This window comes from Doryrhamphus excisus, linkage group LG1, assembly GCF_037039965.1.
Source record: "Doryrhamphus excisus strain RoL-2023G ecotype Guam linkage group LG1, RoL_Dexc_Guam_v1.1, whole genome shotgun sequence".
In the NCBI taxonomy this organism is placed as follows: domain Eukaryota; kingdom Metazoa; phylum Chordata; class Actinopteri; order Syngnathiformes; family Syngnathidae; genus Doryrhamphus; species Doryrhamphus excisus.
Genome location: NC_136357.1, coordinates 24851298 through 24875000, shown reverse-complemented (window position 1 = coordinate 24875000; position 23703 = coordinate 24851298). Strand labels below are relative to the sequence as shown.

At 38.5% G+C, this 23703-nt stretch overlaps 2 protein-coding genes and 1 long non-coding RNA gene across 4 annotated transcripts in view; 1 reads left to right on the top strand and 2 right to left on the bottom strand.

Moving 5' to 3' along the window:
- Window positions 1–6714, bottom strand: part of LOC131131906 (ras association domain-containing protein 8-like) — an 8562-nt gene extending 1848 nt beyond the window's left edge. The window contains exons 1-4 of the mRNA XM_058076939.2: window positions 6347–6714; window positions 3102–3229; window positions 522–1166; window positions 213–457 (exon numbers count right to left, since the gene is read on the bottom strand). Of these exons, the coding sequence (XP_057932922.2) occupies window positions 213–457; window positions 522–1166; window positions 3102–3204 (993 nt within the window). The 5' untranslated portion in view covers window positions 3205–3229; window positions 6347–6714. The remainder of the gene's footprint in view (window positions 1–212; window positions 458–521; window positions 1167–3101; window positions 3230–6346) is intronic.
- Window positions 6715–7403: 689 nt separating this feature from the next.
- Window positions 7404–9276, top strand: LOC131131912 (uncharacterized). Of its 2 annotated transcripts, XR_013629238.1 has the most exons (4): window positions 7404–7488; window positions 8382–8537; window positions 8921–9065; window positions 9145–9276. It is a non-coding gene; the product is annotated as an uncharacterized LOC131131912 (long non-coding RNA). The 2 variants fall into 2 exon arrangements; XR_013629237.1 differs by lacking the exon at window positions 7404–7488 and having other exon boundaries at window positions 8246–8537.
- Window positions 9277–9777: 501 nt separating this feature from the next.
- On the bottom strand, window positions 9778–17156 carry LOC131131903 (up-regulator of cell proliferation-like). The gene is made up of 3 exons (XM_058076930.2): window positions 17128–17156; window positions 16918–16993; window positions 9778–15035 (listed from the first exon to the last, which is right to left on the bottom strand). Exons 2-3 carry the CDS (start codon window positions 16985–16987, stop codon window positions 10387–10389), a joined length of 4719 nt encoding a protein of 1572 aa, XP_057932913.2. The 5' UTR covers window positions 16988–16993; window positions 17128–17156; the 3' UTR covers window positions 9778–10386.
- Between the last annotated feature and the right edge of the window lie 6547 nt (window positions 17157–23703).

The following is a 23703-nucleotide window of genomic DNA, read 5'->3' as shown; positions in this document are numbered from 1 at the left end:
AGGATCCGCCGGGAGGAGCTGGATGAAGCAGCCAGAAGATAGGGAAGCTTCTTATATTAGACCTCGGATAAGTGGAAGAACATGGATGGATGGAATTCTAGCATCTACATGAGGCTAACAAACTTTTAATAGGCCCAATTAGACAAGTTCATGGTAGAAGCTCCACAGCTTCAAATACCATAATCCTATCAAATACAACATCTGAGTCGTACCCGAAGTCTTTCCTCTGCAGCTTGTAGGTCTCTGGAAGTCTTTGACAATGTGTCGTTCAGTTCTTCTCCCTGCTGCACACGTTGCTTGAGCTCCTGTTTTAGGGGCCTCAAGATCTCCACCTGAGTGTCCACCTGAGAGGTACCGATGTCACTCTGGAGATGTGCAAAAAGGTCCAGAAGCTCCTCAATGCGAGAGCTTTGATCCTCCACTGATGACTGGACGTAGTTGAGACGACTCTGCAAGTCTGTCAAATAGGAAGAATTGAGAATGTTGATTTTATTTAGAGAATGAAAAGACTTTGATCCTACCTTCTTCTCTGTCTATTTCTTCCTGTAACGATTCTCCCCATAGTTGACTCATCATCAGCTCTGCTTCGTTATGTCTGAACAGTTGCTCGAGTCTGCCCAATTCATCGGTTGCCCCAGAATTCCAGGCAGAAATTGCAGTATTGGCCATTTCTTGTTCCTGCCACTCCGTGTCATTCTCCAGAGCTTGAAGCTCAATCTCCAAGTCCTTCAGCATCATCTGTTGCTGCAAAATCTGCCTAAACACCTCCTCCTTGGATGAAGAAGCACCATCACACCGTATTGTGTTGTGAGAGTCAAGAAGGGAAGCTCTTGGTTCTGGTGAGGTTCTTGGACAAGGAGACCATGCTTGGTTGGACTGAGTTCTCCTTGGAGCTGTGGATGGACCAAGACTGAAAGTGAGAGCCTTCTTTGGTCTCCTGTGTTTCATGGATTCCGGCTTTGGTGGTTTAAGAAGGGCAGGATGGATGACTCTGGTTGTTTGGTCTTGCCCAGCACTCAGACTGGGACCAGTTCGGTGCAGAATAAACTGGACCTCTCCGGCAAACTGTCCCAGTTTATTCAGATGCTGCAGCGGACATTCATCGGCTCCCAGTGGTCTTTCTGTGTCACGGAATTTCAAGACCAGAACGTAACGACCTGTTTGACCTGTGTGATAGAAGACACCGTAAAGTGAACAACACTCCGTGATGGTGGTGTTCAAATGGGTATCATGGTATTTTTTCACATATTATTATTATTATGGTATTCTATGGTATTCTCCGAAAATAAGGACTTTTTTCTCTCAATTTTTTTTGTTTTCCAACTATTTTAACTTTGTTCTTGTAAATTTGCCTCCAGTAATTATGACTTAATTCCCCAAAATGACAACTCAATTTGTTGTTTTGTTTGTTTCTCATAATATTAAGACTTCATTAAAATAAAACCTTTTTTTATATTTCAACTTCATGCCAATGACGTTATTTTCCTCATATTATTACAAAGTTATTCTTAGAAAATAATGACCTTTCTTGTTTTCCTCTAAATATTTTCACTTTATTCCTTTATATATAATATAAAGGAATATTATAATATTAATATTAATATATTAATATTATAATATTATAATATTATTAATATTATTAATATTATTAATATTATTAATATTATTAATATTATTAATATTATTAATATTATTAATATTATTAATATTATTAATATTATTAATATTATTAATAATAATAATAATATAATATAATATTAATATTAATATTAATATTAATATTAATCAATATTAATATTAATATTAATATTAATATTAATATTAATATTAATATCACCACTTTAAAAAATGTATCCAAAAATAACATTTTTCTTTAATATTTCAAGTCTATGCTAATGAAATGACACTATTTTTCCTCAATTAATATGTTATGTTAGAATGTCTTGTTAGAATACAATGTTTTTCTCTTTATACTTTGACATCATTCTCGTATAATTTCTGCTGTTATAGCGTCTTCTTTTCCCACTGTTTTAACTTCCTTTTCTTCTATTAATTTCTTCTATTCTATTCTACTCTCATAATATTACACCTTTATGAAAATAAAACCATTTTTATTTAATATTTCAACTTCATGCTACTAAATGATGTTTTTCCTATATTTCAAGTCTATGCTAATGAAATGACACTATTTTTCCTCAATTAATATTAAGAGTTCATTCTCATAAAGTTGCAATTTTTTTCTTCTTAGGATACAACGTTTTTCTCTTTATACTTTGACATTATTCTCGTATAATTTCTGTTGTTTTATTCCATTTCTTCTGTTATAGCTTCTTGTTTTCCCACTGTTTTAGCTTCATTTTCATCTATTAATTACAACTTTGTTCGCATAATATTTTTGATTTCTTCTTTATACACTTTATACATTTTACCATTATTAGAGAACCTGTAAACATACAATAACACCACTATAGTCACTTTTATGCTGATATTATTTTTGCTGGATTTAGCCTCCAAATTATTTATTCTCAGCTGAAAAAAGGGTATACGTATGACTTGTTTTACAATATTTTTTGGACTATTAATAGGACATAGTAAACCACAAAACAGTGATCATATAATACATCATTTTAACAACCTGGTACAACAACATGGTAGACTGAGGGAGGGTTCAAACCCTCATCTCATCGGTAATGTCTTTTTTTAATATTTTAACTTTATGGAACAGAAATGATGTTATTTTTATTTTTTTATATTTAATATTACAATGTTATTCTTGTAAGATCATAACATTAGATTCCAACCTTTTTCCAATATTTTTCCATTTTTGCTGTTTTTTTTTAAATAATTTTCTTGTTAAATTATATTTAGAAAACATGGCCCACTTTGGACACCACTGCTTTACAAATTTCATTTTCTGGAAGACAACCAAAACTTTAAATGATATGGATGAAATAGAATTTGTGAGAATCATGATAAGTGAGTGCTATGGTCTGCAGCTGAAACAAAAAATGTTTTGACCTTGGGGACATTTTTTTTAACCTTTAATGTATGCTATACTGTACAACGCTGTATAAAATAAAAAGACAGCAAAGGCGGCTTACCAATTGCTTGTGCGAGAGAAATGACAACATCCTGACAGGAAGTAGTCTGGGATATACCACACACGACTCTGACCACACCTTCCACCCACACCTTGATCTCCATGTCTTACACACAACACCAGCAGAAGCTGCAGGAGGACACACGTGAATAAAGGACACACGTGAATACCGACGTCTCTTATTAACACTGATGAACACTCTATAGTATATGAAAAATACCATATAAACAGAATAATGTACTGTATTTCCCGGATTATAAGTCACACTTTTTTTCATAGGTTGGCTCTTCCTGCGACTTATACTCCAGAGCGACTTATAAATGAAAAAACTGTTTATGTTACATAAACAATGGACACCTTTTGTGTTCATGTTTATTTTTTGTGTATCTGAATAACCATTGTGTTAGCATATCTTACACCTATTCAGCCTGTTCTATATTATTTTATTATTGTTAGAACTTGCCTTCCAAGAGGACGTAATGTCTGTTTTGGTCAAGTAGTTTGTCAAATAAATCAGCCAATACTTATCAGCGGCCGATTAATCAGCACATGTGATATATTGTTTGTGTTGCAAGGTGCTCACCAAAAAAGGTTACATCTATTTAAAATTTATTTACAATGCACTCTGAATCAGTTAATCGGGGATCGATTGTCTATGTCTGCTCTGGATGCCAGAGGGAGACATCGTGTCCAGGCATCCTTATGTTTTTTTCTACCTAATTATGCATTTTTGGCCTTGTGCGACTTATACTCCGGAGTAATTTATAGTCCAGATTATATGGTAATCATATTGGCAAAGTACTTTGTATTGAAAGTACATGACATATATCAACTGTCTGACTTCATATTTCCATCCAATATCCATTGATTGTATAGGATTCTAATTATTTTTTAATAAAAACACTACAGCTGTACGGCGGTCGAGTGGTTAGAGAGCGCAGACCTCACAGCTAGGAAACAAGAGTTCAATTCCACCCTCGGCCATCTCTGTGTGGAGTTTGCATGTTCTCCCCGGTTTTCTCCGGTTTCCTCCCACATTCCAAAAACATGCTAGGTTAATTGGCCACTCCAAATTGTCCATAGGTATGAATGTGAGTGTGAATGGTTGTTTGTCTATATGTGCCCTGTGATTGGCTGGCCACCAGTCCAGGGTGTACCCTGCCCCCTCTTATCCAAAGACAGCTGGGATAGGCTCCAGCACCCCCCGCAACCCTCGTGAGGAAAAGCGGTAGAAAATGAATGAATGAATGAATAAAAACACTACATCACTGACATCTCTAACTCACAAAGAAAGACATTTTGGTGTGTACCTGTGTGTGTGTGTGTGTGTGTGTGCTAAAGACAGGAATGTAGCAGAACACGCTGACATTCCTGCTTGACTCATACTCGGCATACACTTCCACTCTGTTTACAGCGTTCTACCGCATCTAGAATTATTTAAATAATAATAATACAATATGCTAACTATAGAGATTTACAGCGGGGAAAATAAGTATTGAACACGTCAACATTTCTCTTAAAAAACATATTTCTAATCGAGCTATTGACATGAAATTTTCACCAGATGTCGGCATCAACCCAAGTAATGCACACATACAAAGAAATCCAAACATTTATGTCCATAAATTAAGTTATGTGTAATAAAGTGAAATGGCACAGGGAATAAGTATTGAACACATGAAGAAAAGGAGGGGTAAAAAGGTCTGGAATGCCAAGAAAGCAGCTGGAGTTTGTCAGTATTTAGAAGGTTAACCTGTCCCCTATTAGTGCAAAGTAATATCGGCTGGTTTAGTCCTGATTAATGCCTTTTAAAAAGGTTTCTCACCAGCAAGGTGTTAGACAAGAAACATTGCATGATGGGTAAAAGCAAAGAGCTGTCCAAAGACCTACGCAGCCTTATTGTTGCAAAACACACTGAAGGCATTGGTTACAGGCGCATTTCTAAACTTCTGAAAGTTCCAGTGAGTACCATTGGGGCCATCATCCGGAAGTGGAAAGAACACGGCATTACCATAAACCAGCCACGGCCAGGTGCTCCTCGCAAGATTTCAGACAGAGGAGTCAAAACAATCATCAGAAGGGTTCTCCAACAGCCCAGGACCACTCGTGGAGAGCTTCAGAAAAACCTGGAATCAGCAGGTACCGTTGTTTCAAAGAAAACAATAAGTAATGCACTCAACCGCCATGGCCTCCATGCACGCACACCACGCAAGACTCCATTTTTGAAGAGGAAGCATGTTGAAGCTCGTTTGGAGTTTGCGACACAACATGTGGATAAACCCATGACATTCTGGGAGAACATACTCTGGTCAGATGAGACCAAAATTGAACTCTTCGGATGTCATAAGACACAACATGTTTGGAGGAAAAATGGCACTGCACATCACCCCCAAAACACCATACCAACAGTCAAGTTTGGAGGTGGGAGCATCATGGCGTGGGGCTGTTTTTCAGCATGTGGTACTGGTAGACTTCATATCATTGAAGGAATAATGACTGGAGAAAAGTATCGAGACATTCTTGATCAGAATCTGCTGTCATCTGCCAGGCTGCTGAAGATGAAAAGAGGGTGGATCTTTCAGCAAGACAACAATCCCAAGCACACAGCTTGAAAAAAGAAAATAAAGCTGCTAGAATGGCCCAGTCAATCACCAGACTTGAATCCAATTGAAAATCTTTGGAAAGAACTGAAGATCCGGGTTCACAGAAGAGACCCCCGGAACCTTGAAGATTTGAAGGCAGTTTGTGTGGATGAATGGGCCAAAATCACACCTGAGCAATGTATTCGACTGGTTTCTCCATACAGGAGGCGTCTTGAGGCTGTAATCACCAACAAAGGTTTTTGCACTAAGTATTAAATAAATTTCAGTACGCGTGCTCAATACTTATTCCCTGTGCCATTTCACTTTATTACACATAACTTAATTTATGGACATAAATGTTTGGATTTCTTTGTATGTGTGCATTACTTGGGTTGATGCCGACATCTGGTGAAAATTTCATGTCAATAGCTCGATTAGAAATATGTTTTTTGAGAGAAATGTTGACGTGTTCAATACTTATTTTCCCCGCTGTAAATAATGACATATGGCAACGAGAGTCATTGAACTCATGGAATATGGTAACTAGGGTTATTAAAAGAATGAGATATGACAACTCGGGTGATTTCATGAATGAAATATAGCAACTGAACTGATTGAAATAATGAAGTATGTTTACTACAGTGATATACGTAAATGCACTTACCTCTTCTCCTCTTCTTATGATCGATGGTGTTGATCCTGGCCAGGGGTGTTGATATTGGTCACGGGCAAAGGCGACTAACAGAGACTACAGGATACAGTATATCCACGGTGACGTGACAGCTGAGGAGGAGGAGACACGGAGCACAGGAATGTGGATCCCCTAGGTGTTCTGAGAGAAAAGTAATGGTAATGGTTTTATTTCATTTGAACATGCATCAGATTACAATTGAATGCATCACATAATCAGTTCACAGTTCCACATGTCCAAAAGGAGTAGGAAGAAGCAAAGCTTATTAAACCCTACCCCTCTATCACGTACTTTCACTATCAGTAACTATTAGATTTGTTCACTTCCTGCTTTCCTAATATAGTTTAAGTTTTTTTTTTTACATTTTTTGTCCCGTACTCAAATTAAGACAGTGAATCTGAAATCTGCTTTATTGAAAATGTCAGAATGCAGACAATTTTTCTTACATTTCTATCAAACCAAATGTCTTGACTTCTTCCCACTCCCTTTCGAACATGTGTACGTTTATATATACATAGGTATTTTTATTTGTATTGATTTTGGTTAGTTTGTTGTGCTTTGGATGTTTTTCACGTTCGAAATAAAGAAGGAAAAAAAACACGTCCATGCGATAGAGTCAAAAAAACAAAACACATTTTCTCTGTTCCTTTATGGTCTGAATAATGATTGCTTCACTTTGTGGAAATAGAAGTTGTTTGGAGCAAGTGGCATTTTATTGAAATTGGGACATGGACTAGCATGCTACACTAGCTCGCTATATACGTAGCTGCTATGTTAGCCGGGTAGTTATGTATTGAGCTATTTCAATTTTCATAAACATGAGATATCTGAGTTTACTTAAAATGTGTAAACAGGTTCACAGTCGTTAAGTAAATATGATATAATGTAGAGTAAAACCGGTTAAAAAGAAATGATTAAAAAAGATCAAAGTGAGACAGCATTTAAAAAAACAATCGTTTCAGTGACAAGAAGAGTGAGTACTCATCTCGCGATTAGATAATCTTTGACGTTTTTTTCTTCGCTCTGTGAAGCAACGGTAGAAATGAAGTTTGAAGAGCTCATGAACAAGCTGTGTTTCTTCTAAAACGTTTGAAGCTCCGGAAACTTTCGTCTTTGTGAGTATCCGTGTAAAAAGTTTCTGAAATAGCGATCTTAAATGTCCCTGAATGGTTATTTTGAATGTGTTCGTAAACTTGGTGCGATGACTGTTAGCTAGCTTGTGTTTTGGTGTTAGCTAGCTTGTGTTTTGGCAAGCTACTTGTGTTATACATATTTAATGCACATTTATAGATAGTAATTTTCTTTATTAGTTGGCTGGCTGTCTAGCAGCATACAGTCACGTATTTTGAGGACAGCACCATCCTCTCTGATTAAAACCTCCCTTAGCAAAAAGAAGTTATTTCAAGTATACTATGAGTATACTTTTTTATACTAAAAATGAGGAAGTATACTTGAAGTTTACTTTTCATAAACTATATTTTATATACTTAATAACAGTACAATGAAGTATACTTGAAGTATAATTGGCTTATACTGAAAAGTATAAAGACTAAGTACATTAATACTCGGACTTACTTATACTTTAGTATACTTCTTACTGCCACAAAGGACTAATACGTAGTATATCTTGCTCCACGTGTATAATAAGGTCAAGTCATTGACTTGTGCTTAACATTTATATATTAATGTTAATTAATTAAACAATTATATTACTTTATACCTTAAATGTCACACAGAAAAACATTTCACTTGACTTTACTGATCAAGTCAGTCCCTTTCATAAAGTTTGGTAAAGGTGTTCTGTACACAGCGTCAACGCATTCAAAATTGCTCTTATGATCTAGCTAAGCTTCTCATCAGTTTCAGCTAGCTGTGATGCCGTGTTCTCACTGGATGCTATGCCTTGCACTTCTTGCCATGGTCCCGCCCCCTACCTGGCAGCCAATGGGAGTCGCCTAATTTTAAATTAATGCTCATTAATGCACATCCCTCATCCCCACCCCAAAAGGTACTGTTGACACGGGACACGGGTCACAGAAGAAGGAAAAACAAATATTTTTCAGCATTTAAGAAGCCACAATGGCATTTGCCATGTATTATTTCAAGGACAATGCTGTGGAAATTGGGAAGATTTCATGGATGAGTACTGACGACCAGCAACAATGTAAGTTGTAAGTTGTCAATTGTGTTGCTTTCCAGTTAGCTTAATGACATTGTTCTCAAAGTAGACATTTACATCTATACATGATGTGAAAAAGTTGAGTTAACAATGCAGTGCTTCATGTATGTTTTAATGTGCTTATTTTAAAAGGAGGTAGGTCCATGGCAAAATAGATAGTAAAATAGGTAGTGAATTTGACAATAAATATACATAAGTATTTCAGCATATACTGTAAGTGTACATTCATTTTATTTTTACATTCTTAAAACTACATGTTTGGCCTATAGGAGTTTGTACAGGTGTTTCCATATTTTAATAGGCATTTCAATATGCAAAAGAGCTCTCACAAGCTATTAATTTGGTCTTGGTTTTTTTTTTTTACACAGACAACTGTGTCTGAGACAGACAACTTGAGGCACTCGGAGAGTGTGTCTGACCACAGTACACCTTGCTGGGCCTGGCCAGGTGTTTCCACCTGCTCTTTACCCTGGTTCCCCTGACCTCCGGGGTGGCACAACAATGACTTCGAAAGTGAGTTCAACCACAGTGCACCTTGCACAGGTTCCATATTTCCATTGGATGCTCATTTAATATGTCTGGTCTTTTAAAGAGAAGGATGAAGACGTCAATGCAATAACAGCACAACCTTTCTGGTGGGCTACTGTTATGTTAAATCTTTGTATGTAGCATCGTGTTCTAAATATTGCATGTCACAATGTGGAAACATGCAGCTTTTAGACTAGTGTAGCTTATCTATCTCTTTAAATTCAATGGGTGTGGCTTAAATACAGACGTGTTCTCTTTTTTTCTTAATGAGCAACCTGTATTGACATTAAAGAAGTGTGTCATTATCCATGAACCTCATCGTGCGCCACTGCTTGTACACAGTATGTACTGGATACAAAATATTTAGCAAAATTAACCTCTCTTATTTAAAATGTAGCTGCCTGACAAATTCAAAAGTAAATCCACATAACAATCCGAACAACAGTGCAACAATACTGTAAGGTTTAACAATGCAATATTATGAGTCAATAACTGTAAAATTGAGGAAATTCACTTGTCAATGATTCATTCATGACTTACATCTACACCCATGGCGTGAATCACTGAGACTTGAGTCTTTGTTGAGGTCAATTACCAATGACTCAATGAGACCCGAGTCTTATCCATGAATTAGTGACACTCAAGTTGTCATCAAGCACCCTTGGGCAGGAAGAGGAAAGGACTGCTGATTTGAGGCAAGGGTCAGATCTGTTGCTTTAATATACAGTATGCTGTAATATCACTTCCATTTTAAAGAAATGGTTATTGAACACCATTTAATCAATTCTTATGGTACATTTTTGAAAAGCAAAACAAGACACTTGTTGGGGAGACAGTTAAATAGTGTTTTGAAGCAGTAACAATGACGAAGGTTTCCAGAACTCAGCCCTGATTTGGAAGTACCTTCTAACTGGAACAAACTGTTTGGGGCAGGGCATCTTGGAATTCAATAACATCCAAACCCATCTTGGGTAACAATCAGGTCACTTTGACCTCCCTAAGTCATGTAGCCAGTTCGATTGGAGTTCACTAAAAGAAAAAAGTCATCTGGAGTTTACAAGAAAAGACTCATATTACAGTATATTCAAGATAGATATTGACAATATTCAAAGATAAATATGATGTGACAATCTTTAACTGGGTGTAGTACTACATCATCACCATCACCACAAAATATATAATCAGCATCCTTGAGTTCCCAGAACAGTGTTATCGAAATGTAAGATACAGGTATTTATTAGTATACACATATATTACACCATGAACCAGGTTTACTACTGTTGTCTGAAATCCCCTGAGCAAAAGATTAACTCATGTTGAAAGTGTTTTTCAGACCCTCAAGGGCTTGCTCCTTTGTGATTGTCGTCCAGGCATTTGGAACATCAGCAGGCTTGCACTCATACGTTTGAGCAAATCTCTGATTGTAGCGTACAAGTACAAACTTCCAGTAATCAGAAGCTTCTATTGTGGCATCAGGAGGAATGTGCCAGTCAGGATAGTATTTTGTGTAGTCTTTGTATGGAATCCACAGCTCAGTTGTCCCTTCAAAGATTCGAAATAAACGGTCAGTCTGCACATCAGTTGTACATAGAGTTTCAACCAGTACTTCACTTGGAAGGTATCTGTATGCTCCAAGCCCCTGTGGCCGATGCACCGCAGCATGATGTTTCTTGTGGTCTTTTCCTCCAGCCTCACAAGGAATTTTACAAAATGGGCAAAGGTGTCCACATCCAAATATCCTCTTGAAGAGCTCATCCTGTGGTTTCACTGTAAGCCTATTTAGGGTTTCAGGTATGTCTTCCATCTTGGAGAATTCCACATGGAGAGTTTCCTTTAACGTGTTCAAGGATGCAGTAAAGCTTTGTGCGAATGACTGGCATGTGGTTTTGATTTGAAACAAAGCACGGTTTGTAGCATCCTCTGGTATCACAAAGTCTTCCATCAGATCATTCTGCATTTCAAAGACAAGTTTTGGAACATTTTCATTGTCATCTGATAGCACACTTGAGGCTTCCTTCATTGCCTTCAATATTTTGGCAACTACAACTTCCAGCTTCTTTCGCTTTAATTCACACAAAATGTTGTCTTGCATTTTTTGAACAATCTGCTCAAATATCCAGTCCTTAACATACATTTCGTACTGAGAGATGTACTTGACAAATGCCTCAAAGTCATCTTTCAGCAGTAACTCTTTCTGAATGCTGTAGTGGAAACTGGTGCGTGAACTGTACTCTACTGAATGGCAACTTGTCAAGATGTCATCTACAATGTCAACTCCCAAAGCTCTGTTCATGTAGTCCTCAATGGCGGGCTTGATACAAAACTGGACATAATCATTTGCTTTGCGTTGGCAGTGATCTGTCTCTTTGTACAAATCCAGAAAGTCAGACAAGTATTGGTGCTTGTATTGTTCCAACTGTGCTCGGGGGTCATTTTTGCACAAGAATTTTTGGTGCATTTTGAGGAATTTTCTTGCAGCAATTCCACAAATATGAAGTTTGAGGTCAATCTCAAATCTTATGTTTGCGCTATGAGACCTATAACCTTTATTTATTGATTCATCAATCCTTTGCAACAGATCCCTTGACAAAGAATCATGGTAATCACCATCTGACTTGGTTTTATCAACAACAAACTTTGTTGCTGTCCGAATGACGTTGTCTGCAAACATCTGTATGTCTCTTTTCAACATATTTTTCATCTTCTTGATGACAGAGTCAACATGGTCAATTCGGGTCTTAAATGTGTCCATTCCAAAGCTCTTCAGGTCTTTGATGTGCTGTAAGTCTTCGTTAACATTCCGGTTTGATAGATTCCTCTTCAGCTGGGTGAGAACGGATGCGTGTATATCTTTTTCTTTCAGTGCAGGTACATTGGCAGTAGCAGCAGTCCACATTTTGTCAAACTCCTCTCGCAGTTGGTCATCAGACAGTTTGGTGTCTTTGCAGTCGCTCAGAAGCTTCAAGACTCTCTCTTCAATCCTGCCACAGTACTCCTGTATTATGTCCAGTGCCTTTCTCAAAGCTATCTTTTGCTCAAGGGTTCCTTCCAATTTAGCATTGACTGAATGTTGAATCTCATTTGACAGGCCTGTGATGCAATTGAAAAAGTCTGCTTTGTATTTCTCTATCAGGTTTACATGTCTGTCTCTCTTTCTGTAATAATCGGAGAGTTTGTCTTTCATTTTGTTTTTTTGTGCTTCTATTGCTTCAGCTAGTTGTTCTTTTTTGAGCCTGACCAAGGTGGTCCATGCTTCCAATCCACCGTCGTTGTTGGCATTTGCAACTTCTAACTCTGCTGCTGTCTGTCTGGAGAGGATTTCTTTTTGCATCTCCCATTCCCACTGGTTGAACTCTTTGCACAGGTTGTCATAAGCGTGGGCCACAAGAGTGTTCCTGAAACTGAAGATGAAGTTCTCATATTTCACTGATTTCCACAGACTTCTCATCCATTCTACAAAGTCTGGGATCTTTGAGGCTGGGGATTGCCTTTGTTTTCCTACAGAGTCCAGAAGATTTTTCTTGAACTGTGATACGGCTTCACTGTAACCAGTGTTTACTGGTGCCATTGGAGGAGTTCCATGCCAAAGTCCTGGGATGTTCCAGTTGTTGTTTTCCACGTCATAGTGCAACACATCTGTGAATTCTTGGATAGAAGATTGTCTTTCCATGTCAGCTGCAATCTTTGTCATGTCATTGAGTTGGTCCAAGAGATGTTGTCTCTCTGTCAGGGTTCTGCTATGAGCTGAAACTCCAGCAACATTTTGGTGCACAAAATGACAAATAGTCTTTTTCCCAATTTCTTTCATTCTCAAGAAGGCATGAACAGCGATTTGGAGGACATCTTTCATTTCGTTTGCATTCTCCATTGCAATGTTTATAATGGTCACGTCACTTAAGCCAATGACAAAGGTTGCCAGCTGATTGTCATGCTCATAACTATCTTCTAGTTGTGCGAGCTCAGGGGATTTCAGACCTTCTGTATCAATGAGCAGAATGAAGTCACAACCCAACTCTTGTTGAGTATCTTCTCCAACTTTGAGAAAGAGCATGTAGGCCCCTCTTGTACATCTGCCACTGCTGACACTAAACTGAACACCAAACATGGTGTTGAGAAGGGTTGATTTTCCACTACTTTGAACCCCCAACACGGCTAGTACTAACAATCTGCTCTGTCCCCCGACCTTCTTGTGAAGCTCCATTAACACGGCTGTCACCCACTTCTCTGGGACGTTTGAAGCAACTCCATCCAACAGTTCCAATGGATAACCATCCAACAGCATTTCGGCAGCTACTTCAGGCAAATGGGACATTTTATTTGTGGTATCATCAGAGTGCGCAGAAACCTCATAGTGAAGTCCCACCTCTCGCATGTAATGCTCTACCCCTAAAGAGCTGTCCAACAGAGCTTGATCAACTTCCGCAATAAGTTTGGCATCCTTTGCTTTGCATTGCTCTTTGAATTTGTTGCGCAGGTTGCTCAGTTTGTCTCGAGAATGGTCATTGAACCTGAATTTCATCCACTTCAAGAAAAACTGTCTTGTCTCTCTGTTGCTTGTTGATAAGGTCTCAATAAAAGCCAGCATTCCTTGAGACACTTTTTGCTGTTTTTGTTCTTCCCAAATGTGCTTTTTCTCTTCTTGTAGCTGAGCTTTATGATGCTCAACAGCATCAGTGCCGACATCACTGATTCTGCACTCCTTCCTCTCCAGTTGTGATAATCTCTTCCAGTTCTCTCCTTGCAAAGGAAGCTGTTGTTTTTTGTAGTGTGGTATACTTCGCACACCAATCCCCATCATGATCTCCTCAGCTGTTTTTTTCTGCTCAAGAGTTTTGTTTTCATCCACAGTCAGACCCAAGTCAACAGCTTTCTTTTGCATATCTGCAATACTCATTGTGTTCTTTATGGAACAGAGTGAGGTTTTGATGGTTTCACAAAGCTTTTTTGAAAACTCTGCTGTATTTACCCTTGAATCCTTGATTTTGACACTGCTCATTGGTACATCCAAATCTTGCAGTGTTTTCTTGACAGACGTCATATTCTCAGTAGCACTGTCTCCACGATGAACAACAAAATAGAGTTTGGATTTTGCATCTTGAAGAGCCATCAGAATGAGATGTTCCTTTTCTTCAACTTTGTCCAGGAATACAAAGACTGCATTGGACACTTCATACAGAAAAGTAAACTGTGTAAGTGACTCGGAAATGTCTCCTCGCAAATTAGCAAATGCAACTGGCTCTGGGAACACGTCAAGATTTTTCCTCCCACAAGGAAGAAACCAGCAAACTTCCACTAAACCATTTGACAGTTTTCGAGTCAGGCTTCCTCCTTCCATGTCTCTGTGGGTGAACATAGTGTGATTCTGCTGGTCGCGGCTGAGGACCTGATTCAAAAACTGAGATTTGGATATACTGCAGCTGTTTAACCTCACAAAGGAAAACAATGGCATTCTTGCTTGGACAATGTTGTCTTCAACAAATCCTCTTGATTGGGACAAATCATGTGGACACCACTCTTTGACAATTTCTCTCAGAGCCCATAGCATCAGGGTACACTGATTGTTGTCGGTGTTGGGCAACAGCAGCGGGAGTGAAAACTGGCATAAAGACATCTTGATGGCCATTTCCTGTTGCAAGAAGCTGTCTGCACAAAGAAACAGACCTACTATCAAGTCAAGAGGATGAACTGTGTTTTCTGATGGGTTACATGCTGTGTAAAGGTCCAATAAGTCAAGGTTGTCATCAGTTTCATCACAGTTGCTGATTATACGTGTGCAGTTTCGGCACCCAGCATTGATTTGAAACAGTTTTCTTAGGAAATGAAATGGCATCTCATCCACTGATATAACAGCTTTTTCACAGATGCTGCTTTTGTTGACTTCCAATAGAGACTGAAGACTGAGTTTGTTGGGATAATATTTCTCCAGTCCAAGGTTGGAGAGGACATCCAACAAAACTGTAAAAAAAAAAAAGATATATACAATTTTAATAATGTTAACTGTGTCCCTGATTTCTTTTGTACAACTATCAATACAATCATAATTGTTTATAGTTGGAAATTCTATATTTCTGGAATCTGTCTGCTGACCCGTCAGAGTACCAGTTTTATTCTCAGAGCAGCTGACAAAACTTCCATTATCTCAGTTATTTGGCAATTGCACCTTCTTCAAAATGTTTATTTCACTACTGCTGCCTGAACACATTTTTGAGTTGGTGGCCAAATGCAATGCTCTCTGTGCAGTGGTCTCCTGAGATAACTATGCAGTATATATCTTCAAAAGTGTTTGCCCCCTTCAGATTTCTTATTTTTTGCATGTTTTCAAATTTTAAATTTCCGATCATCAAACAAATTTAGTCAATGACAACAATAGTTCACACAAAATGCAGTTAATAATTTTTTTTTTTGATTTTATATCTGGATTTAAAATGCTCCAGCAATTGTGCAGATCGAATGTTAAGAGGCAGGCCATTCTAAAGTCTCGGACCTGCGACAGAGAAGGCCCTATCACCCCGAGATGTAAGTTTAGACTGAGGCATTGTTAACAGAAACTGTGAGCTGTACCTCATAGTTGTGGTAGGAACATAAACACTCAATAAGTCAGATAAGTGTGAAGGAGCCAGCCCATTCAGCCACTTAAAAACCAAAAGAAGAACTTTGAACTGGATCCTGTAAGCAACAGGTAACCAGTGCAAGGAGCCCAAGATTGGGGTTATATGTTCCCGTCTCTTGGTACCCATTAACAGGCCGGCAGCTTCATTTTGAACCAGCTGGAGACGATGCATTGAAGATTTGTCCAGACCACAATACAATGAATTGCAATCGTCCAAGCGGCATGAAATAAATAAATGAATAACATGCTCAAAGACGTCATTAGGAAGGAACGGTTTTACCTTTGCCAACTGTCTCAAATGGAAGAAACAAGATTGGACCACAGCACTCACTTGTTTAATTAATTTAAAAGAACCGTCTAAAACACGGCAAGGTTTTTAACATGTGGTTGGAAGTATGAAGACAACGGGCCAAGAACACTGTCCACACCATCTAAAGGAGCTGGATTGCTAAAAACAAGAGACAACCACTGCTTGATATCATTAAGACTACATTAAGTCTACCAGATTTCAAAGGCAGATAGATCTGGAGATCATCTGCAAAATAATGAAATGTACTATTATATTTGGAGATGAAAAACCCCAAGGGCAACATGTACAGAGCAAACAAGGCTGGACCCAAAGTGGAGCCTTGAGGCACACCAGAGTTAAGACTGGCCACTTTTGAACTGAAGTTGCCAATATTGACAGAAAAGGGCCTTTCAGATAAATATTAACGAAACCACTGGAGAACAGTTCCTTTAAGACCTACGTACAGGTACAGATGTGACAAGAGGATATCATGGTCCACGGATAACAGAAAAGGAAGAACAGAAAAGGGTAGAAAATATCTTTCTGATGAAAGATGAGAGTCTAACCTTTCTTCTGGTATATATCATGTGTATATATCACTATATCACAATATTATACGTGGCTTTAAAAATCTGTCAAAATCATCAAAAATACTGGTACTTAGAGGGATGGCTTCTGAAAAAGGGCGGGGATTGAATGAGTCAATAATCGAAAGTTTCATTTAAAAAACAGTTTGTCACTGATCATCTGTAGCATTTAAGTGTGACAGACTTACAATAAAATAAGAAATCAGGAAGGGAGAAAACACTTTCTCATACCACTGGATATAATTAATTTCATGCTTTTAGAAGCATCAACAACTCAACAGTGGTTTGTTATTTTAAAATGTGGTAATATTAATACATACAAATATGTATTTAATTAAAATCATAATGCACCTGTTGGTTTTTGTTCTTCAGTGCCCATGGTAGCCACGGTATGTCGGTCCTGCAGAAGTCCTGTGTCCATAAAAACCTGGTGGCCACAATGTCATATTATGTCATACTTCATACAAACTGTTGGTAATAAAGTAATGATTCTTTTCAAAAGTTTAATGCAAAGAAACTTCATATTTATTATTACCCACCCTCCAATAGAAGTTGACTCACCTTGCATATCAGCCAGCAGTGGCCTGGGTCTGATTCTCTTCCCTTGAATTTAAAGGCAGCAAAGAGAAAGCATTTCATATTCATGATAAACAGGTTTATTAACATTCTTTTGTAACTCTGTAACACATACTGCAAATATCACTGACAATGAATGAGCAGAAAAAAACACACTGGGATACTTGTTATAAAAGATTAACCATTAAGGATAATGCATTTTTTCCATTGTTTCCATTTTTGCGGTGCCCCGTTCAACGGCTCTGCGTTTGTCACAGTGCCTCCTCTTTATTAAGTTTTTTTTCAGCTTTATTTTGGTTTATATCTAAAGTTACTTGGTAAACTTGTTCTGTAATGCTAAGAGTCCACTGGGCCAGTGCCTGTTGCTGCCGGTTCGCACCAAAGTCCAATCAAGTCCAGTTTATTTATATAACCCACAATCACAGAAGAGCCTCAAAGGGCTTAACTAGCAGGCAACAGTAGATGATAGACGATAGACGACATCCCCTGGTCTGAACCCCCATCAGGGAGAGGAAAAACTCAAAACCCATTAGGGAAAACAAAACCTTGAGAAGGGACCGCAGATGGACGAATCCCCTCTCTAGGATGACCAGGCTGCAATGGATGTCGAGAGGGTAACATGTGACAATTAAATATAACAAAGAGTATAATAATAGTCCAGGTCCAAGATGTAATGCCATCAGGGGAGGTGGTGAGCCGTGGGTCTTAGGATGATAACCATCCCTCTGCTGCAGTGCCTCCACTAGGTAGGCCATGTCAGATGTGGTCCAGTTGAGTCAGGGCCTTGTAAGAAGTCGTGCTGCAGCATTTTGTACTAACTGCAGGCTTTTGAAACTTACCATCTTTAGACCAGAAAGCAGTACATTACAGTAGTCAGGGTGAGACGTGACAAATGCATGGACTAGGGTCTCTGCATCAGAATTGGAAATTATAGGCCGTATTTTCATTATGTAGTGAAGATGAAAGAATGCTGTTTTAGTAACATTCTTAATGTGCTAATGATAGTATAGAGTCGGGTCCAATATCACACCCAGAGTCACTTTGGGTAAAGATCCTTTTATCAAAACTCAGAATGGTGTCCTTAAACAGGCAACTCTATTCCAACTTTGCCATAACATAAAAACAAAGGTTGTTTTACATGAAAATATTTATTTAAAAATATAACACCATGACCTATTTACAATTTTCACATTTGGAACTGAACTGTGTGCGTGCATGCATTTGTACAGTCATAAAAAAGAATAATAAGTACAGTAAACCTCGGATATATCGGATTCAATTGTTCCCACTGGTTTTGTCCGATATAAGCGAAATCCGTTATGTGCGTATACCGGAAAATGTCCGTTTTACGCATATATCGGATTTATATCCGGTATATGCGTAAATCGGATTTTATCCATTATAAAAAGGCACTTCCTTGACTATGTTTCCAATGTACCTGGACTGGGCAATGAAAAGAGACGTAAGGTAATGAGAATTTAACTTTATTGGACTCTGAGCATAACAAATTGTTAATTAAGCTAGGCCCTGTTACGCCCGTCAGGCCTACGTTATTTCCAATAGTGAGGTTAAGATCTCATTCAATAAATCCCAGGGTGTTTTCTGGCAGCATTTGCCAGAATAACCCAGTTTCGTCGGCATTAAAAATGTCCTCTGCTTTAAAACGTCTCAGAATGTCAGCTAGCTTCAGAGCGCCACGATGCAGCCATCCGATATATACGAGGGAAATTTAATGGAAATGCATTGGAACGGGACTGGAGATTTTGTCCGAAATAGGCGAAATCCGTTATAAAAAATCCGATATATGCAATGAATTTTTATTGGAAATGCATTACAGAAAAATCGGTTCTTTTTTATCTGTCCGTTGTGAGCGAATTTCCGATATATCCGAGTCCGATATATCCGAGGTTTACTGTACTACCAAAGGCATGCTGAATAAAAATGGACTCTGTCTGAATCCCGGTTCTACCACTTAACCACTCCCCTTCGTCTTACCCCTTCCTTCACCCGTTAAAACCTATGGCCGAGGGGATGAAGTCACTCAGAAAACTTGATTTTCACTACATCATCACCTTTCACCACTTGCTGAATGTGACAGGCAAACTATGGGCTATAATTAAATTGTTCATGTTTGCTTCCATAAAGTAAGGTGCATACATTTCTACATGATGTCATGTTCTGTAGCCTGCCTCACAACACATTTTTTTAAATAAAAGGCACACATCTTACAAATTGTTACATTTATTGCAAAACGACAAACAACTGTAATAAATAAGCTGCAATGTAACATAATTTATAAAAAAAATATAATGTCAAATGTATGCATATGGAATAGAAATAACAGTCAATCATCATTTTGACTTGATGAGGTTTATTTGGCCTCACTCATGGCCTCATGTCATTGATGTTCTCTCTCACATTATTCCTGAGAAAGACCAGAATTGCATTTTCTTTTCTTTTCCATAGTGAGATTGTCACTTTGGAATGGTATTGGAATGTTGTGTGATGACTTCATTTGGCTCAGCATCTCCTGCAGAAATGACATAGATGCATGATTGATGGGCTATTATGAACTCATTGTAAATACAATAATAATAGTAATATAGTTACTGTGTGCTGAAAACAAATGTAGTTGCAATTAAAATAAATAGCTGGACAAAGTTTGATTCCAAAAGTTAGATCATGTGGTGTGCTGTCCACATATGGCCATGTTGCTTACATCTTTTATTTAGCTCACTTCCTGACTGTCCATACCGTACGATTAATGCAATAAACAGCCAAACGGGCAGGGAATATTTTTATCTAATTTGATCTAATTTTAACAGGTAGGACATTCCACACCATTGGAGCCCAAATAGAAAAGGCTCTAGAGCCCGCATACTTCTTTCTGGCTCTTGGGATTGTCAAAAAAACGGCGTGTTGTGAGTGTAGGTTTCAAGACGGATGTCGGATTTCAGTACGTGGAATCAAAACTATGGAATGTATTGAGTTAGGAACTCAAACAATGCACAACGATGAGCCAATTCAAGAACCAATACAAGCAGTTGATGTTTGCTAAATACAAGGATGAAGAGTCTTGAACCAGTCATGATGTGCTATATATATCACTATATTGACACTTACTATGGTACCCATTATGTCATTGGATGCTCATATCACCTCCTACTTCGGTATGGGACCAAAAAAAACCCAAAAAACTAAATCCTAAATAATTTAAAAAAACATTTTTTTTATATCGGAAAGGCAGGAAGTGAACAAATGTAACAGTTACTGATTGTAAAAGTACCAAATGGAGGAGTAGGATTTAATAAGCTTTGCTTCTTCCTACTCCTTTTGGACATGTGAAACTGTGAATTGATTATGTGATACACTCAATTGTAACCTGATGCATGTCCAAATGAAATTAAACCATTACCATTACCATTACCATTACCAACATATTTTGCTTTATATATCTTGATGATATTATAATTTTTTCCAAGGATCTCAAGGAACACACTCACTGAAAAATCGGGTGCACTGATGATATGCACGGTTGTTGTTATTCTGACTTGTGGTTGCCTAATTCCAGGTCCACTGAAGAATGTCCAATCAGAACAAACCAACTGTCACTTCTTTAACTGTCCTTTAGAACTTTCACACGATAACACAATCAACACACGCTCTTCTCTCAACACAGCAGGTGGAAGTTTCAATATAGGGGTGTGGTTCTGCAATTCTTTAAATGCAAAATAAACAGGTGCTGAATAGCTAGTTGCAATTGACATCAAATATCAAAATAAGAAAGCACAGCATTCAACATGTGTTAATTCACACTGACTGTTGGCATAAGAGCCAACAGTTAACAGTCAAGGCAAACATACATTCCAAGCTCTAGAGCACATTACAAGGCTTATACTGCCATCTACTGGTGGAACAGAGCGACTGCTGGTGAGACACATGGCATACCCATGGACATGTATCTGACAGAGGTACCCAGTTTAGGTTTCAGGTGTGGAGGGGTTTCTGCAAGGTGCTAGGGTCGTCATCTTCTGGATACCACCTGGAGACCAATGGCCAGGCAGAACCAGGACTTCGAGGCAGCCCTCCGTTGCGTCTTTCATCAGCACCCTTCCGCCTGGTCATCCCACCCGTGGGTGGAATACGTGCACAATTACTTGGAGAGCTCGGCTACAGGTATGCCTCCATTTAAAGCTGCACACGGCTACCAGAGGGATGTGGCAATCCCTGTCACCCAGGCATTTGAGGGCTCGCCACGTTTGGAGGGAGACAAGGGCCGCACTGACTTGGACAGAACAGGAGGGTGGCGGACCGCCATTGGATCCCGGCACCAGACCAGACTATCAAGTTGGTCAGGAGGTGGAGCTATTGCCCAGGACTTACCACTAGCAGTTTCCAACAGGAAGTTGGCACCCAGATTCATGGGACCATACACTATAGATTCCGTCATCAGCCTTCATCAAGCTCAAGATTTCGCCCTCACCTAAGGTACACCCAGTTTTCCACGTTTTGTGCATTAACACTAGAATGCCCAGCGGTACGTGTCCCTACCTAGAATTACCAGAGGTGAGCCAAATGGCTTGACTCGTGGGGGCTAGTTTTAGCTAATGATCCATCCGGAGTTGTGAACAGCCTTTTTTGTTATGTTTTTTGTTATTCTATATCTACAATGCCAAGAGAGCAGCCAAATGACTACCCTCTGGGTGGCCAATTTTAGCTAATTAACCATCCTGAGGTGCAAACCCAATTTTCACACAGCAGTGTGTTCCTGCAGTATCTTCAGTCACAACCATGCTAACCCCTAACTCAAGTGAAAGTAAGCTCACGTTTGGATCATTTTACTCAAATAAAAGGTAAAAAGTAGTGACACAAGTAATTACTCAATTAAGAACAGACTAAAAAAGTAAATATACTTTTAAAAGGGGGAAAAATGTGATTCAGGTTTGAGTCGTGACAGAAATTATGTGAAACAAAACATGAAATGTTGCAAAACATTATTTTTGAAGAAAAAGGCAAATATGTGAATAAACACAAATAACTCAGTCATTTACTCTACAAAAATTACAACAAACCACTACTTTGATGCGGAAATGAAGGTTTAGTCATCTAAAGATTGCTATCAACCACGAAAGCATGGTTGATAGCAATCAGCATTGTTCTGTACTCCACCCTTGTCAGCCAAAAGGTAATGCCTTCATTTACAAACCAACGGATGCTAGTATGCCCATAGTTTACCATAATACCTGGCCACAGCCAACAAGTCTGATGGCATTGGGAAAAATCACTGTATTACCAATACCGTTATGACAGTTTCTCACATATTTATTTCCTTATTCTGTGCATTATAAATGAGAAAACAAGTTGATTTGAGCTAGCTTACAATGCTGTCATCGGATACACCTATTTCGACTATGAAGCCCTTTAAAAAAAACCTCTAACAACATTGCATCGTTTGATATCCATGCTCTGATCATGCATTAACACGTACGTTGATGATAACATGTAATAGTTGCAGTATCTTGAAGTTTTTTGATGATTTAAAACACTACGGAAACTTGAGGCACATTGATACACATACTTATGGTAGTTCCTTCAATAACAGCAGCGATAACACTTACAATGTCCGCTCCAGTCCTCAGTGCTCCAGTCCTCAGATAAAATATGAGTCTTAGTATCCTTGAGCTTAATATCAACTATTCCATCTGTGAATGATGTTGAGACTAGCAATTGGTTTTTCTGCTACAATAATAAAATCGCAGTAGCTTGGTTAATATAATAGTCAGTTGTCAGTTATGTAAATAGAACACTGTAGCCTTTTTTTAAAAGTATTTTTTTGTGAGGCTTTAGCATCAAAATAGGTATTTCCCAGGACGCCCATTGCTAGCGAGGTCATATAAACTTGTTTTCTTGTGATAGTTTCTGGCATTCCTTGAATTCAAAGGCAGCAAATGGAAACTGAAAGCATTTCCTATTCCTGATAAACAGGTTTATTAACATTATTTTGTATCTCTTGCCTTATCTTGTCTTCTCGGTTGGCACATACTGCAAATGTTTTCACTGACAATGAAGGAACAGAAAGAACAGAGCAACCTTTTCCAATGAGGACCATATACTGAAAAAATGGATGCGGGGGGGGGGGGGGGGGGGGGTATTACAACAGTGGGACTTTAGTCATGCCATGTGATGCTATTTATTTATGAAGCAAATACAAGCGCATTTAATTAAAAGCACAAAATGAATGCAAACTCACCATCAGGAGCTTGTTTTCCAGAGAGAAAATGATAACATCGCTATTTGACGTGTAGATGACAGGTGTATGTTTTCAGCTTCCACTGTTAGTGGAACAGTTAGTGTTTGACGGCAACATCTCCAATGCCACTGTGCAACTTTCACGATAGTTCCTTATAACGTCAATCCAAAGTAATGAAATAGAACCAACATTCATTAGCATGGAGGCGACAAAGTTTTCACTTTTTTCTCTCCCCATTAAGCTAAACAGTAGTTACGTTTTTTCAGCATCCCCAGTGAGAAAGTATTTCTTCAGATGAAAAGCACATGCTA